This window comes from Aquarana catesbeiana, linkage group LG06 (assembly GCF_042186555.1).
Source record: "Aquarana catesbeiana isolate 2022-GZ linkage group LG06, ASM4218655v1, whole genome shotgun sequence".
In the NCBI taxonomy this organism is placed as follows: domain Eukaryota; kingdom Metazoa; phylum Chordata; class Amphibia; order Anura; family Ranidae; genus Aquarana; species Aquarana catesbeiana.
This window is the reverse complement of record NC_133329.1, coordinates 133,171,576-133,189,181: the sequence shown is the minus strand read 5'-3', so window position 1 is coordinate 133,189,181 and position 17,606 is coordinate 133,171,576. Positions and strand designations below refer to the sequence as shown.

General features: G+C 41.3%; 1 protein-coding gene across 6 annotated transcripts in view; it reads left to right on the top strand.

Annotated features, from left to right (window-relative positions):
* The window catches only part of SUN1 (Sad1 and UNC84 domain containing 1), a 135,800-nt gene that overhangs the window by 52,237 nt on the left and 65,957 nt on the right, over positions 1-17,606 (top strand). For 2 of the 6 annotated variants that reach the window (XM_073636842.1, XM_073636838.1), the window contains 3 exons: positions 11,104-11,226; positions 12,032-12,115; positions 13,657-13,773. The exons of 1 other annotated variant lie outside the window; for it this stretch is intronic. In XM_073636842.1, coding sequence (XP_073492943.1) covers positions 11,104-11,226; positions 12,032-12,115; positions 13,657-13,773 — 324 coding nt within the window. The remainder of the gene's footprint in view (positions 1-11,103; positions 11,227-12,031; positions 12,116-13,656; positions 13,774-17,606) is intronic. 3 more of the 6 variants (XM_073636841.1, XM_073636839.1, XM_073636843.1) reach the window with 3 other exon arrangements.

Below are 17,606 nucleotides of genomic sequence, written 5' to 3'. Positions count from 1 at the left end.
CAGACGCACTTTGCAGTCGCTATTTTTAGCTCTAAAGCGCCTCATTGTGAAAGTAGCTTAAGTGTGGGAAGCCGGCTGTGGGAGTGGGTACCTGTCAAAACTATGCCAAATGTGATAGAGGGCTTAAAGCAGAACATTCCCTTTTGAGTGAAATTCTGCCTTAAGCATCATTTGCATTTGTTTATAGCCCCTTGGTAGCCTACAGTCATTTTCTGACAGGGAGTGGGTGGTTGCTGGACCTGGTCTTCATGCCCAGCACAAACCGCCTCAGTAAAACTCTTCCCCTTTTTTTAGGAAGTTTTGTCCCATCTACGTTACTGGAAAACGTGCTGTGCTGCAGAGAACATATTATGCTGCAGGGTCTTTATTGTACCCAGACTGCAGCTTCACATAAACAGCTGCCAGCAAGGGGCAATGGAGTTCTCTGGTTCCTGTGACCTCACAGCAGCTGCAACTAGCTCTGCCTATCCAGCTTTCAGTTGCTTCCCTGCAGGGTGGATTTGATTTAAATCGAGTCGTTTTTAAATCATAATTTTTAACCACTTCAATACAGGGCACTTCGACACCCCCCTTCCTGCCCAGACCAATTTTCAGCTTTCAGTGCTGTCGCACTTTGAATGACAATTGCGCTGTCATGCTTCATTGTACCCGAGCAAAATTTTTTTAATCATTTAGTTTCCACAAATAGAGCTTTCTTTTGGTGGTATTTGATCACCACTGAGGTTTTATTTGTTTAGCAAAAAAAAAAAAAAGCACTGGCAGGCATTACTGCTGGGCACTGATAGGCAACCCTGCTGGTCATACCTGGTGGTCCTGGGTGGGCATCCGTATCTGTCAGCACGAGTGGAGGAAAAGCCAATACACGGTTCTGTTTACGCTGTTATTTGGACACAGCTGATCACATGGTAAAGATGGTAACATGGTAAGCAAAGGCAATTCACTCCCTCATTTTCTTTCCTGTATGTCCTGTTATACTGCTGTTTTCCTGGCTTTAGTCTACGACTATACATGTGTTGTTGGTGTCAATTTCCAAATGGCGAAATAACATTAGGATAACTCTTCATGAGAAAACTCCCTTTTGAAAGTACTCTTTCCACTTGATTACAAACTGTTCTTTGGCAAAGTTTATGTGCACTTATTACTAATTATCATCCTTATTCATACAGTTTCTGTATCTCTGGAATATTTGTTTATTTCCCCTGATTTCACGCTCCCTCTTTTAGTCCTTTGGTCTTCATTTACAAGCTGTCAAAAAGTGGCATTTATTTTTACTACACAGAAGTTTTCAGCTGCAGATAACCTACTAAAATCCAGGACTATCCAAAGTGCTGATCTATTGGCTAATCTTTGAGCTCCAGCATATTTAAATTTACTAGTGGACATATTATTTCTCTTATTAGGAATCAACGGCTACTTAGCTGGCATCTGTTTGGGTCTGAATGAATGTGAGGTTGGTGTTGCTATCCGTGTACTGATAACGTTATAATTCTATATAACCATGTGGTGGAGGTATCTCCTTTTTTTAAAAAAAAAATTCTATATGGTGGAATTATTTATAATAAAGCAATTATTTTTTGCTAAAAAAAAGTTTTTGTTCCTCTTTGAAGAATCCTGTCCAGGCTGTTGGCCCTTTCTTTCTCTCCACATTTCTTCTACATGGTAAAGAGCCTACGTCAGGGGCTCTTTACTGAGATCGGTAATGTGGTGTGTCAGACTGACACACCACACCAACGATCGCTGCGCGCCGTTGAGGCTTATCCTGCTGGACATCATTTGACAATTAAAAAAAAAAAAAAAAAAAAAAAAAAGCAATATTCTTTACTTTTTGCTAGAATAAATATCCCCCCCCAAAAATATGAACAAACTAATTTCTTCCTCAGTTTAGGCCGATATGTATTTTTCTACCAATTTTTGGTAAAAAAAAATATCGCAATAAGTGTATATTGATTGGTTTGCGCAAAAGTTATAGCAAAATAGGGGATATATTTATGGCTTTTTTTTTTTTTAAGCACCATTGACATTTTTATACAGCGATTAGAGCTAAACATAGCTACTGATTACTGTATAAATATCATTGGCAGGGAAGGGGTTAACGGGGGGGGGGGTTAAATGTGTGTCCTATGGAGTGATTCTAACTGGGGGGGGTGGGACTGCCTGGAGGAGGAGACCGATCGTTGTTCATACTTGGTATGAACAACAGATCTGTCTCCTCTCTCCTGACAAAATTTTATTATTATTATACAGGATTTATATAGCGCCGACAGTTTATGCAGCGCTTTACAACATTAGGGCAGACAATACAAGTACAATACAATTCAATACAGGAGGAATCAGAGGGCCCTGCTCGTTAGAGCTTACAATCTAGGAGGGAGGGTCAAGTTATACAAAAGGGTAATAGCTGTGGGGGATGAGCTAATGGAGAAAATAGTGCAGTTGTTAGATGGAGGCAGGATAGATAGGCTTCTCTGAAGAGGAAAGTTTTCAGGGATCGTCTAAAGGTGGATAAATTTGGAGACAGTCTGACAGATTGGGGTAGCGAATTCCAGAGGATGGACGAGGCTTGGGAGAAGTCCTGGAGGAGGTGATGAGGGAGCTAGAGAGCAGAAGGTCTTGGGAGGAACAGAGATGGCGATTAGGTTGGTATTTTGAGACTAGGCTAGTAATGTAGCTGGGGGCAGAGTTGTGGATGGCTTTGTAACTTATTGTTAGTATTTTGAATTTAATTCGTTGGGTGAGTGGTAGCCAGTGGAGGGATTGGCAGAGAGGGGTAGCAGACACTGAGCGGTTTGTACAGGTGGATGAGTCTGGCAGCAGCATTCATGATGGACTGAAGGGGGGATAGTCTATTTAAAGGTAAGCCAATGAGGAGGGATTTGCAGTACTCGAGGCGAGAGATAACCAGGGAGTTAATCAGGAGCTTTTTGGTTTCATTGGTTAGAAGGTGGAGAACTGTCTATTTACACTGACAGAGCTCAGTTCTGCCTCGGGAGCGATCGTAGGTGCGCGTATCGGCTTCGCTGCGCGCCCTCCTAGTGGTCTTTAAGCGGCCTACTTACAGCTATGACGGCTCGCCAAGGGGAGCCAACCTGCCACAGTATGACTGTGGCAGGCTGGTCCTCAAGTAGTTAATATTTGCAAACGAAATTAAGGTTTCCTATTTAGAATAAGCTGTCAGGTTAGTAAAACAGTGATATCAGAACTGATTTTGGGTTAATCGCACATAGTTGGAGATCTACTCAAATTATTTTATTTAATTAAAAGCATAACCTTTCCAGTGCATGTCATCTCAGCTTGCAGAGCTTGGATTCATTGAATAAGTTTACCCAAAATTTAAATATTGGAGACTATACAGCCTCATGCTACATAATTAAGCTTTTATGCTGATTAAACTAAATTAAAAATACATCATATCTTAAATAGAAAACTATCTCTTAGATGGATTTTTACTCCAAAAGCATTTTATTTAAAATAAATTTGATAAAAATCAAAAATATGATTGAAATCATTTTTTTATCCACCCTGCTAACTCTCATTCTGGCCTGCCTCTATGGGAACAAAAGATTTTAATCTTTTAAGCCCTGTGATGTCACACGGTGCCAAAGCTAAAAATAATAAACCGAACACAAGAGGCATGTGTTAAAGGAAATCATTAAAATTCTAGGGGGGGATCTGAGGTTTTTTTTTTGTTTTTTTTTTTTTGTGTTTTTTTTTTTTTTTTTTTTGTAATTTCACATTTTCCTGAAGATGCGCTTTGTGCATACACAGTTGATGCCACTTTGACTTGTGTGGGGAGTGACCAGCACAAATAAGATTTTGGCTTACAGCATTGTGGTGGACCCTGGCTGTTGGCTACAGGTTATACAAAAGGCAGGAATATGGAACCTGCCAAGATTCTAACTGCCCTGCTGACTCTCTGGATGTATTACTTTGTCACTGATTAGTTAGTGAGGGGAAAAAAGTATTTGATCCCCCTGCTGATTTTGTATGCTTGCTCACTGGCAAAGAGATGATCAGTCTATAATTTTAATGGTTGGTTTATTTTAACAGCGAGAGACAGAATAACAAAAAAAATATCCAGGAAAACGTATTTCAAAAATTTTATAAAGTAGCATTTTAATGAGCGTAATAAGTATTTGACCCCTTTGCAAAACATGACTTAGTACTTGGTGGCAAAACCCTTGTTGGCAATCGGAGGTCAGGCATTCCTTGTAGTTGGCTACCAGGTTTGCACACATCTCAGGAGGGATTTTGTCCCACTCCTCTTTGCAGATCCTCTCCAAGTCCTTAAGGTTTCGAGGCTGATGTTTGGTATCTCGAACCTTCCGCTCCCTCCACATATTGTCTATGGGATTAAAGGTCGGTAGACTGGCTAGGCCACTCCAGGACCTTAATGTGCTTCTTCTTGAGTCACTCCTTTGTTGCCTTGGCTATGCGTTTTTGGGTCATTGTCATGCTGGAATACCCATCCATGACCCATTTTCAATGCCCTGGCTGAGGGAAGGAGGTTCTCATCTAAGATTTGATGGTACATGGCCCCGTCCATCGTCTCTTTGATGTGGTAAAGTTGTCCTGTCCCCTTAGCAGAAAAGCACCCCCAAAGCATAATGTTTCCACCCCCATGTTTGATGGAGTTCTTGGGGTTCCTAGGCAGCATTTCTCCTCCTCCAAACGTAGCGAGTTGATGCCAAAGAGCTCACCCAGTTCTGCCTCTGAATCATTCAGATGTTCGTTAGCAAACTTCAGACGGGCCTCTATATGTGCTTTCTTGAGCATGGGGGACCTTGCGGGAGCTGCAGGATTTCAGTCCTTCACGGCGTAATGCGTTATTTATTGATGACTATGTTCCCAGCTGCCTTGGGATCATTGACAAGATTCTCCCATGTAGTTCTGGACTGATTCCTCACCATCCTCATGATCATTGAAACTCCACAAGGTGATATTTTGCATAGAGCCCCAGACAGAGGGAGATTGACAGTTATTTTGTATTTTTTCCATTTGCGAATAATCGTACCAACTGTTATCACCCTCTCACCAAGCTGCTTGGCAATTATCTTGTACCCCATTCCAGCCTTGTGTAGGTCTACAATCTTGTCCCTGACATCCTTGGACAGCTCTTTGGTCTTGACCATGGTGGAGAAATTGGCATCTGATTTCCTTCTTTGGACAGGTGTCTTTTATACAGGTGACAAGCTGAGATTAGGAGCACTGCCTTTGCGAGTGCTCCTAATTTTAGCCCTTTACCTGTATAGAACACAACTGGGAGCCAGAAATCTTGCTGATTGATAGGGGACCAAATACTTATTTCACTTATTACAATGCAAATCAATTTATAACTTTTTTGAAATGTGTTTTTTCTGGATATTTGTTTTGTTCTGTCTCTCACTGGTAAAATAAACTTGCCATTAAAATTAGACTGATCATTTCTTTGACAGTGGGCAAACATACAAAATCGGCAGGGGATCAAATACTTTTTTCCCCTCACTGTACCTGCATGTTTGTTCTGAACTAGTGACCCAGATTATGGGGTCAACATATTTTAGGCGGGCACATAGCATTCGTGAAATTAGAAGTCTAGACTTGCGGCCTCCATTATTTCCTTTTTCAAGATTTTCTTTAAAAGAGAAGTTCGGGAAACTCAAAAAAAAAAATAAACATACTCGCCTAGATGGCTGCAGCATCGATCCCAGCTGCAGGTGTCCCCCGCTGCCTCTGAGACCGAGAACTGAGCGATCAAACACCGCTGATCACTCAGATCTTGGTCTTCAGCCTGCAGAGAGCTGGTGATTGTCAGCGGCTCTCTGCTCTGCCCTGCCAGTGCTCACTGGAGCACTGGGCTGTGGCGGCGGGAGCGGCTGGCTCAGGCTCTCAGCCAGGTGCCAGTCCAGGCTTCTGGGTGGATACCAACCATAGGCTCAGGATTGTTTCAGAGCCTTCACCGGCTCTGTGATGTCAGCCGACAGCAGGCTTTTAGCCCAATATAGGCTGAAAACGGGTCACAGGAGTGCAGAAGTAACTGTCTGCCAAACAGTAAGTATAGCTAAAAAAGCTTTGGCCATACTTTTTCATTTAACCCTCTTTGCTGCTGTTATTTACCAGTAAAAGCCACCTTGTGTAGACTTCCAAAATCCCAGACACTGCAGCTGGGTGCCGCCATCTTGGATGCAATGTCAACAGCTCCAAAAGCTGCCGCTCAAGTGACTCGCTGTATTATTCCCCTTTGCTCCTTCCAAGCTAGCTACATTAAATGTTATGTAGCAGAAAGGGGGGGTGGGGGGGGGGTGGCAAAGATACTGGGTCAGCGCAGACAGCAATTGGACAACTCCAGGGGGGGAGCTGTGCTAGGATACTGAACTCTCCTGTAGTAGTCAAATTTGCTAGTTCAGAGACACATTACAAGTAAATTGAAAATAATTTCTGGAATTGAAAAATGTTGCAGGCATTTGAAATACTTAATGTTTTGTGCTTTTTATCTGCAATATAAGTTGATGACATGGTCTCTTTATCTTGCATTTTTCAGTGAAGTAGTCCTAAATTTCACCATGGGCTTCGTTTAAACTGCCCAGGTTTGTGACTGGTTTACTTGAAGTGCTTATCTGAATTTACCGAACCAACATACAGTTGCTATTTGAGAACCAATAAACTTATGTTACAGGCTGGTTTATGTAAAAGATGTGCTAATATCATTCATGGATGTTTATGTAAATTATGTAAATGTTTTTGGACGTGTTGGAAAATAATATATCATAGGATGTGTAGTGCAGTGGATAATATCAAGAACAAGGTTTACTTCTTATCAAATGTTACACTAAGTTAGTGCTACCCCACCTTGCGATCGTAGCAAAAAATACATATTTATCAAATATCTGATTTTAATTCAGGACTGGTACTTGCAGTATGCTTATGTATGTGTGTGTGTATATGTATGTGTGTGTGTGTATATATATATATATATATATATATATATATATATATATATATATATATATATATATATATATATATATATATATATATATATATATATATATATATATACATATACATATACATACACACAGCAATTTGCTGGACCGAAACAGGCTCAGGTAAGTATAAGGGGGTAGCTACACTGAAGAATGCATTCAGGTAAAAAAAAAATTCTACCTTTTTAGGACTACTTTAACACCCAAACTACAGCTTTTGATTGCTTTGTGTAGCATGGGGAAGGGTTATGTTGGCCATATACATTGCAATAATTTTCATACAGTAAAGAGCGGTATTGGTTTTTAATCATTTGGATGTTCGAAACAACCGTTCAGTTCAATCCTGGTAAATGTGCCTTCTTGACTCTGATTATTTTGAGTGACAAAGTTGATTTAGAATTGATCGATTTGCTCCATATACTACACATTCAGGCTGGGTTCACACATATATATGCAAATCTTGCCACATCCAATTCGCATGACAGGGGAATGTGACTAGGTCTCAGTGGAGCCAGTTCACACAGGTCCCTGGAGTTGCCACGGTCTTCAGAAAGGTCCTGTGTGTCTTTGGCTCCAGTTCAGGTGTGAATTCAGGCGAAATTTGGACCTAAAACCCCATGCTGTGAACCCAGCCCCAGTTTTGAAAAGTTCTGAATTTTTCGTTTTTTTTCTTTGATTTAATCTCCGTTAAAAAGTGATCAAAATTGTAAAATAAAATTAGTTATGGTGGTGAAAAAATTACATTTGCTAGATATAGTCAGTCGAGGCAGTCATTTCATCAAATGGTCAGACATGTACAGCTGTGCTCATAAGTTTACATACCCTGGCAGAATTTATTATTTCTTGGCCATTTTTTAGAGAAAATGAATGATAAAACAAAAACATTTTTCACTCATGAATAGTGTTTGGCTGAAGCCATTTATTATCAATCAACTGTGTTTACTCTTCCCTTTTTTTTTTTTTTTTTTTTTTAAATCATAATGACAACAGAAACTAGCCAAATGACCCTGATCAAAAGTTTACATACCCCAGTTCTTAATACCGTGTATTTCCACCTTTAACATCAATGACAGCTTGAAGTCTTTTGTGATATTTGTGGATGAGACTCTTTATCTTAGATGGTAAAGCTGCCCATTCCTCTTGGAAAAAAGCCTCCAGTTCCTGTAAATTCTTGGGCTGTCTTGCATAAACAGAGTGGCTCAATGATATTGAGCTCAGGAGACTGAGATGGCCGCTCCAGAACCTTCACTTTATTCTGCTGTAGCCAGTGACATGTCAACTTAGCCTTGTGTTTTGAATCATTGTCATGTTGGAATGTCCAAGTACATCCCATGCACAGCTTCCTGGCTGATAAATGTAAATGTTCCTCCAATATTTTTTGATAACATACTGCATTCATCTTGCCATCAATTTTGACCAGATTTCCTGTGCCTTTGTAGCTCACACACCCCCAAAACATCAGCTATCCACCTCCGTGGTTCACAGTAGGAATGGTGTACCTTTCATCATAGGCCTTGTTGACTCCTCTCCAAATGTGGCCAAAAAGCTCAATTTTGGTCTCATCACTCCAAATGACTTTGAGCCAGAAGGTTTGAGGCTTGTCTCTGTGCTGTTTGGCATATTGTAAGCGGAATACTTTGTGGCATTTGCATAGTAATGGCTTTCTTCTGGCAACTCGACCATGCAGCCCATCTTTCTTCAAGTGACTCCTTATTGTGTATCTTGAAACAGCCACACCACATGTTTTCAGAGAGTCCTGTATTTCACCTGAAGTTATTTGTGGGTTTTTCTTTGCATCCCGAGCCATTTTCCTGGCAGCTGTGGCTGAAATTTTAGTTGGTCATTTGGGTACTTTCTGTTGTGATTATGATTTAAAAAGAGTAAACACAGTTGATTAATAAATAGCTTCAGCCAAACCCTAACCATGAGCAAATGTTTTTGGGTTATCATTCATATTCTCTGAAAAATGGCCAAGAAATCATAAATTCTGCCAGGGTGTGTAAACTTATGAGCACAACTGTATGTCAAGCTGTAACTCGCTATTCACAGCGTGGGCCTTATGCTATCCATAAGTGTTACTGCCATACACATCCTTATTACGTATGCATTTATGTGAAAAAACACCCAAAATAAAAAGTCCCAGTAAATTCCATAGAATGCCTCTTGCAAAGTGTTTTGTTCTTGACCCCTTAGCGCCGACCATACACACATATGCGGACTCGGCTTTCAGGGGCTACCCCGGTACTGTTTTTTAGAGGGGGCGGTTGGCTCCTTTAGGGATAACAACCGATGCGGATGTTTTCCACAGGAGCGGGAGGGGACATGCCCGCCCCTTCCGCCACTGGATCAAGTCTATGTAGAAACATGAAAGCAACGTCACTTCCATTTTACTCGGCTGTCAATGGCGCCGATTAAAAACAAAAATGACAGTATTCAGAATCACGGTTTTTGGCTATCTGAATATTTTGAAGTGCAAAGGAGGGATTTGGGGTCTGTGGAGACCCCCGATCCCTCCATAAAGAATACCTGTCACCACCTATTACTGTCACAAGGGATGTTTACATTCCTTGTGACAGCAATAAAAGTAATCAAAATGTTTTTTTCAGAGAGACTATTTAATATTAAATACATTTTTTATTTATTTATTTTTTTTAAATCGTCCCCGCAAGCTCCCGCAGCAAAGAAAACGCATACGTAAGTCACACCAGCATATGTAAACGGTGTTGAAATCACACATGTGAGGTATCGGCGCGATCTGTCAGAGCGAGAGCAATAATTCTAGCACCAGACCTCCTCTGCAACTCAAACCTGGTAACGGTTAATTATTTTTTCTTAAAGCGTCACCTATGGCGATTTTTAGGTGCTGTAGTTTGTCGCCATTCCACAAGTGTTCACAATTTCAAGGCATGAAAGCATGTTTGGTATCTATCTACACAGCGTTACAACATCTTTCATATTACACAAAAAAATTGGGCTAACTTTACTGTTTGTTTTTATTTATTTATTTTTTTTTATTCATGAAAGTGTTGCAATTTTTTATTTATTTTTTTTTGTGGGGGGGGGGGGGGGTTTGAAAGACTGCTGCGCAAATACTGCGGTGAGAGATGTCATCTCTCTGCTCTCTCGCCCTCCCGGTGCTCTCACCCGCCCACCCACTCGGCTCTCATCTGCCCGCCTAACTCTTCTCTCATGCCGCTCGCCCGTTCTCGGCCATGGCCCGGTGGTTGGGGACCCCTGATTTATACTACAGTCTTTTATAAATTAATGCTTCCACATTTGTGCTCCTTACAGCTCCCATAAAAAAATATTTCTGCCACATTTTGATATTTCTCTCAGAAAATCCTTTTATAAAAAAGATCGGGGGGGGGGGATACATTTTAAAATTGAAACCGGATGGGTAGCGCAGAAAAAAAGTAAGACCGTGGGAAAGAAAGAAAACAAGCCATTTAACTAGAACTCGGTCTGCAGAATATTTTATCTTAACTGGCCTGAGTATGTCACTGGGCAAGGTAAGACAGTCTACTGTCTGTGGGGGCCCCTTGGGTGTACAGTAAGTGGCGAAGGGCCACAGGCTGGGCACCAGGGATTTTATTTAACAATCCAATTCAATCTTTATTTTGGTGAACAGCTGGGATTAGTTCCACCTTAACACAGATTTTATTTATTTTTTTTTTTTTTTAAATACGTATTGGAAAGTTTTAATTGTGATTTACTTAAAGCTTATTGCATCCTGTTGGAAGAACAGATGATTGATACTTTTATGAGCAAATTTATATACAAATTAGTCGAGGTGTATTTTTTTTTTGTAATTGTCTTAATATGTGCATGCAGTTTTTTTTTTTTTTTTTTGTTTTTTTTTTTTTAATTGTAAACACCAAAACCAAATTCATTAATTGATGGTCTGGATTCCTGAATCTGCCTGGTCTGCTGATCCTTCTGATTTAGGTTGCTACTAGAGTAGTATTATTATTATTATACAGGATTTATATAGCGCCGACAGTTTACGCAGCGCTTTACTAGATTAATACTATTTTGCCACCAATAGACTTTTCTGAAGGATGCCCAATGGAATAAATAGTATTTGGCTTGTTTCTGTCTCCTTCATTTGACTTTAATGTGAACTGTAATCTTTTCCTATTAGGAGAATTGCCTTACTACGCACACAGGACAATGGTATTGGCCAAAAGTGCCGTGGCCACCATGGCAACAGTGCTTGTGAGAGTCTATCATATGGTCATGCTGAAGCTTGGTTATGAACAAAAAGGTACCAGATGCTATCATTGGTGACTTCTGTGCACACATAATTCTGATTTTACTTGCTTTCTGGTGCTTGGTAATTGGGCTTTTTAACTCTTCACTGCTCTGAATTCACAGTCCTTTTTCTTAGAAACACTTTGGTGCTTTGAGGGGAAAAAAGTGCTGTTTTATTAATAAACCACTTTTATTGTTTTTGATGTGTGGGGGTTTTCTTTATGTTTTACTTTTATTTGATAGTGTTTGCAGAGCGAAAGCATTTATTAAACTGCATTTATAAAACGGTGTTCTATAACTCTGAAACCTGCTGGGTCATTATTCAAGTTGGTGCTGATTGTTCTAAAGATGCTTTTGTGTGGGTTTGTTTTTTCTTTAGTCTCCATGGATCATTTCTTTTGGCCAGGGTAGCATGATTTGGCTTAAAAAAACAAACTTGTGTTGCCTTTCTAATGAGGTTTACCTATATAATAATGTTCCTTTTCGCAGTCTCCTTTTCTTCTCTTCTTACTGTTGCTTATCTGCTGGTCTGAGGGGTCACTGTTACTGGTGATAGGAAGGCCCAATGGTGAAAGTAGATTGATTTCACAAACAGCCTGCAACATGTGTGTTTGGTCTTTTTTGGCATTTGGGTAAATCTAGAGCGTTGCATGTTGTGCTACATAGGGTAGAGGAGGAAAGCGTTAAGTAAACTGTTTAATGACACTTTGCAAGCATTAAGCAAATTTTTTTTTCCTAGCTTTGCGTTTCGTCTCCCAGGTTTCATGCAAATCCATGCGTAGACTCTTTATTTTATTTACCCCGTGTGTGTGTTCCAGCTCACTCCAATTACTGTGGAAGTATGAATGTGGCAGAATATCAAACTGAGGATCGACACCTCCATATAAATGGAGAATCTATATGTAAGTATAGTGCTATTGCATGCGTTTGTATACTTTCCTTCACTTAATTATTTTGTAATCTCTTTATCATTTTCTAAGCACTTTATGCTGGTCCTAATTTCTAGCAGGGGTAACCATCAAGGATTGAAAACTATAATCCCAAGGGTGCTGCCAGCCACTTATCAAGTTTCATTAGTTTAAAATCTAGACTTTTTTTTTTTTTTTTTTTACATTTGTTCGCGGATACCTGTACCCTGAAATAATGCATGAAAAATGGCTAAAGAACTTGTATAGTGTACATTGAGTTGAGGCAGGTTTGGGTTTTATATTGATTTGGGATCAACTATGCACTGTTCACAATGGCTCTTGTTTACAGTGGGTGAGAAATTGGAAAAGTCATTTAAAAATTTAAAGGGAACCCCTCTCTTCTCAGACAGAAAGAATCTAACAATACAGTTTTATCCTAAACCTGACCTGGCTAAAAACATTTCTAAGCACTGAACTGCATAATGGGCATAATACCAATCCATACACACATCCACATGGGATGCACAGGTGTTCTGTCCTATTCATGTCAGTGTGGATGCAGCGGTTGCACAAACAAAGCCGCTTGGTCCCAATTTCACAGCAGTACTGGTTCCTGTTCCCAGGAACTGGCTGTGTCTGTGCAGTTGCTGCTTCCCAGTAGACATGGGTTGAATTGTCTGCATGTGTATGCATGGAAAACCTGTGCATCCTGTGCGGGCAAAGATGGCCCTATGCACGTGGGTGTGTGATCAGTATACCTGTGTGAATGAGGCCTTAATGTTGAGAAGCCTGCAGATTACCTAGAAATCTTCAGAGCAATTGCTGTGGATCGCGTTAGATCCTCTGCCTTGGTTGTACATTGAGGTCGGGAATAAAGAAAACCTTTCCTGAGAGAGACATGGAAGTTTCCATAGCTATTATTTATTTTTACCAGAAACAAGCATATGACTTTACAGATGAATATACTTGTTTGACATTTAGTCTCAAGCCTTATCCTTATTGACCCCAGTTGATCAGTGTGCTTGCCGGGCGTTCGCTATTTTCAGAACGGGATAGGTAATGTCAGCTCCTGTGTTTCTCAGGAAAGGTTTGTTTCAAGCCCCACCCCTCCCCCTCTTATTCAGCTGTCAACCAAATATATCTCCATTGTATGGTAATGTTTGACCTTTAAGAGGCTAGGGCTTCCATAGGGACCAGTTTGAAGCACTGTTGCTACAATAGAAGTCCCTTCAATTAAAATTTTAAAAATCTTAAGTCCTGCCTAAGGGGCAAGCACCGCAAGATGTTTGTTTTCCTCTCTGCTTGCTGATGTTACTTTCACATTTGTAAGCTTGGTTAGCGTAGTTGAACATTAATCCTTTTACATCGTTTTAATGGGTGCAGGCGCCATAGACCAGAAACCAAAACCTTAATGTCTTCATCCAAACTTTCACAATCCTTGACTTTAAACCTCCTGCTATTTATGCTTTGCATGGTCACTGGTGGAAATGAAATGAGGAAGTTTGATATTAATCGGTATTTGTAATGATCAACAGGTGACGACTGTAAGGGAACAAAACAACGGGAAACGCACATCACCACTGTGCACACACAGTCCTCCTCATGGGCTAAAAGGGTGACGGGAAAGTTGTGGCACATCTTTTCTTACACAGGTTTATTTTACACCTTTTCTTTTTATGTTTGACCTTTGATTTAACCAACAACTGGAGGCCTTGTCTGTCTTTTCTTTCACTGTACACTGTAACCTAATACATTCACTACGTGCACGTACCATGCTTTCTGTTTGTTTCTAGCTAAACTGTAGTTAGATTCCAGTGATGATTTACCGCAGGCTGTAAAGAGGTTTAGTTCATATAAGTTGATGCACATAAAGTACATGCATATACTGGGAATGTGCCTTTTCAGAGTTCAAGTACTATCTTGCTGCAACATCTGTTCTGTTTGAAATGTGGTCAGTGAAATGCCAAGAACCCAGGATGTTTACCACTCCAGGCTGGAGAACTACTGAAGTAGCTCACTGATAGACGATAACTTTCCTTGGGAAAAAAAAAAAGAGCATTTCTATTAAAATTTTCATGTTTGTTTCATTGTGACGATTTTGGAGCAATCTCCTTTAATAAAAGCAGATGGCGAAGTCTGGTTTATGATGCTTGTTTTAGGATTTTCTTCCTACATTTCTCTGTTCCCTCTTGACTACCTCATCCTTCCTAGCAAAGCAGAACATCATTGGCAATGGTTTTAATGCAAAAACTGTAGCGTTTAATAAAACAAATCTGTGTTTGTGGAATTAGAAAATACTAGGTGCCCTCATGTACCTTCTGGTATCAGGTATGGGGGGCTCATGGTGCACAATGCAAATTCCAGCCTTTTGGAAAGGTGTGGGTTTTTTTTTTTTTTTTTTTTTTTTTTTTTGTGAGAAGCACTCACGTATGTACTAAAGATATATAAAAAAGGAAAAGAAAGGCGCCTCTAAGTGCAGTATGCAAAATTTAATAAAGTGTACAACGGGTTAAAAGCACTTACAAGATTGAGTGTTAAGACATGATAAAATCAGGAGTCATCATCTGTGGCATGTGTCCATCCTCAGCACGGTGGTAGAGAGCAGTGTAGAGCCGTCCAGCAGCTGTAAAGCGTTCTCATGCGTGTTGGAAAGAGGAGGCAGCAGGGAAGCCTGTATTCACTGCGGGACACACAAGGCTGATGGAGTCAGTGTAGAGAAGGGGGCAGTAACCCGTTTCGGAGCATGTGTGGCTCCTTCGTCAGACCTACACCCATACTCCTCAAGCTGGCTTATAAATGGTGAGGGGGAGGAGCAAGGGGAGGAGTGTGGGCAGATGTTGAATACACAATGATAAGGGAAGTGACAGATGTATTACCAGGACGGCCAAGACGACCGTGCACTCACAAAATGGATCATTAACGTCAGTGCCATTTTGCCAGTGCACGGTCGTCTTGGCCGTCCTCGTAATACATCTGTCACTTCCCTTATCATTGTGTATTCAACATCTGCCCACACTCCTCCCCTTGCTCCTCCCCCTCACCATTCATAAGCCAGCTTGAGTATGGGTGTAGGTCTGACGAAGGAACCGCCCCCCTCTCTACACTGACACCATCAGCCTTGTGTGTCCCACAGTGAATACAGGCTTCCCTGCTTGCCTCCTCTTTCCAACATGCATGAGAACGCTTTACAGCTGCTGGACGTCCCTACACTGCTCTCTACCACCGTGCTGAGGATGGACACATGCCACAGATGAGGACTTCTGATTTTATCATGTCTTTTAACACTTTAACTTTATTAAATTTTGCTTACTGCACTTAGAGGCACCTTTCTTTTCCTTTTTTATATCTTCAGAGTTGCTTCTCCTCTAACCAAAGTGCTGCCAGAAGTGCCACCTCATCACTATCATCCCCCTGACCAACTACCCACCTCCACCAGAGCGCCCTTATCTCCTCTGTTTTATACCTCACATATGTACTGCCCTGGGGGCAAGGTAAACATCTGTCTTTATATCAGGAAGCTTAAAGTGATACTAAAGGTTTGTTTTTTATTTTCTAAATAGGTTCCTTTTAAGCTAGTGCATTATTGGTTCACTTACCTTTTCGATTTCCTTTCTAAATGCTTTTTTCTTTGTGTGAATTTCTAACTTCCTGTTCCTCCTCTCTAAGCTTGCCCCCATCATCCGAGCTGTTCTGGCTGGGGGTTAGTATGCGGGGAGACGCTGTGTACGTTCGCAGGCACGGGAGCTGTGGGCGTGTCCAAGACGCTGTAGCTCCCCCTCCAGTCCAAATCATTTTGGCTCAAACAACATCTATATTCACTAATCTATATACACATAGATCACATTCCCCAAAAAAATGTTACCTTTACAACCCCTTTAAGTCTCAGTTTGTGTTGAGGTCTCTTGAGGTGCAATATAGTGCTTTATCAATATACTACTAGAGCTAAACATGGGTACCTAATGTCTGCTTTCACTTAAATTGAAAATGTTATATACTAATGTGCTTAAAACCACTGCTTCCCCCCTCCTCCTACCTGTGTCATATACTGCTGGTAAAAAGTTTGCTGTCAGCTGACGTCACTAAGCCGGTCCAGGCTCTGAAAAAAACCTGACCATTATATAGTTAAGATTCACCAGCAGCCTGGACCGGCACCTGGCTCAGTCTCCCACCAATCCGCAAAGAGCCTATACCACCCCCTCTGCCCCTCCACAGCCCAGTGCTCCAGTGAGAGCTGGAGGGGCAGAGCACAGAGCCAGTGACTCAGTCCTGAAGGGGGAGAACTGAGTGATCAGGGGTGTTTGGTCACTCGGTTCTCACTGCAAAGCCGTCGGGACAGATGCAGCATTGAATTAATGCTGCATCTACCTAGGTGAGTATAATTTAAATTTTTTTTACAGAGTCCTTTTAATGTTAATCCTTCGTTAAACATATCAGTGTTGTCGTGCTTCTGATAACTGTCAGTTGCCAGTGTTTCAAGCAAACATTTTAAAGGATAAGTTCACCTTTTGAAGCATTTGGTGCCAACGTGTAAGCTGCTCCAAGTGCCTCTCCTCACCCCCTGAGTCCCCCCCCCCCCCCCCCCCCCCCCCCCGAGTTCCTCTCTTCGCACCCACTATCACATTTCAAAATCAGCACAGCTGTGCGGGGCAAACAATCCTGTGAATGAGAAAACTACAAGTCTCATCTGCTTCCAGGCGGCTTTCTCAGTGAGCTATGAGAGAGCTGATCGGTGACCTTGCAGTTCATTCACAGGGCTTGCAGCTTTCAAACTGACCACTCATAAAGAGAAATAGACAGAAAACTGTAGGACTTGTCTGCAGGATATCATACCTGTGATCCACCAATCACAGGTGCAATGCTTTGCAGGCTCCTTGGAAATTAATTTTATTTATTTTTTTGCAAAAATAAGTATGTGCATTTATTTTTTCTAAAAAGGTGAACCTAGCCATTCAGGCCCCTTTCACACTGATGGACCGATCGGGTCTGCCTGTCAGTTTCTCAGGTGTACCCGATAGGACCATCCATTGCTTTCTATGGAGTCGTGGATGTCGGTGGACAAATGCGTTTGCTGACCCCCGCCGGCAGCTTTAAGGCAATATTTGCTTTCAGTCAGGAGCTCTCCTTTCTGCCATTGGATGCCATCAGACATTTGGGTGGCATGATGGCTAGCAGCCAGAAAAAGAGCTGCTATGGCTGGACAGGCTTGAGGTGCCATTAAGAATAATGGCACCCCAAATGTGGGTTGTGGTCAGTTTGTCAGGAGACAAAACATGTAAGGCTTGCTACAAGCAAAAGGAAAAAAAAAAGGAGCTACTTTTGTGCACGTGGGGCAGGTTATCCATTCAAATTGGCTGCCTTATGCTGTCTTGTGACAAACCCATGAAAAAAAAAAAAGTATCCCGCTAATGTAAATTGGGGGTGGGGGGGGGTGGGGTGGGGGGTGTTTAACAGACAACACTAAGGTTTCAGGAGGTGATAAGCACCT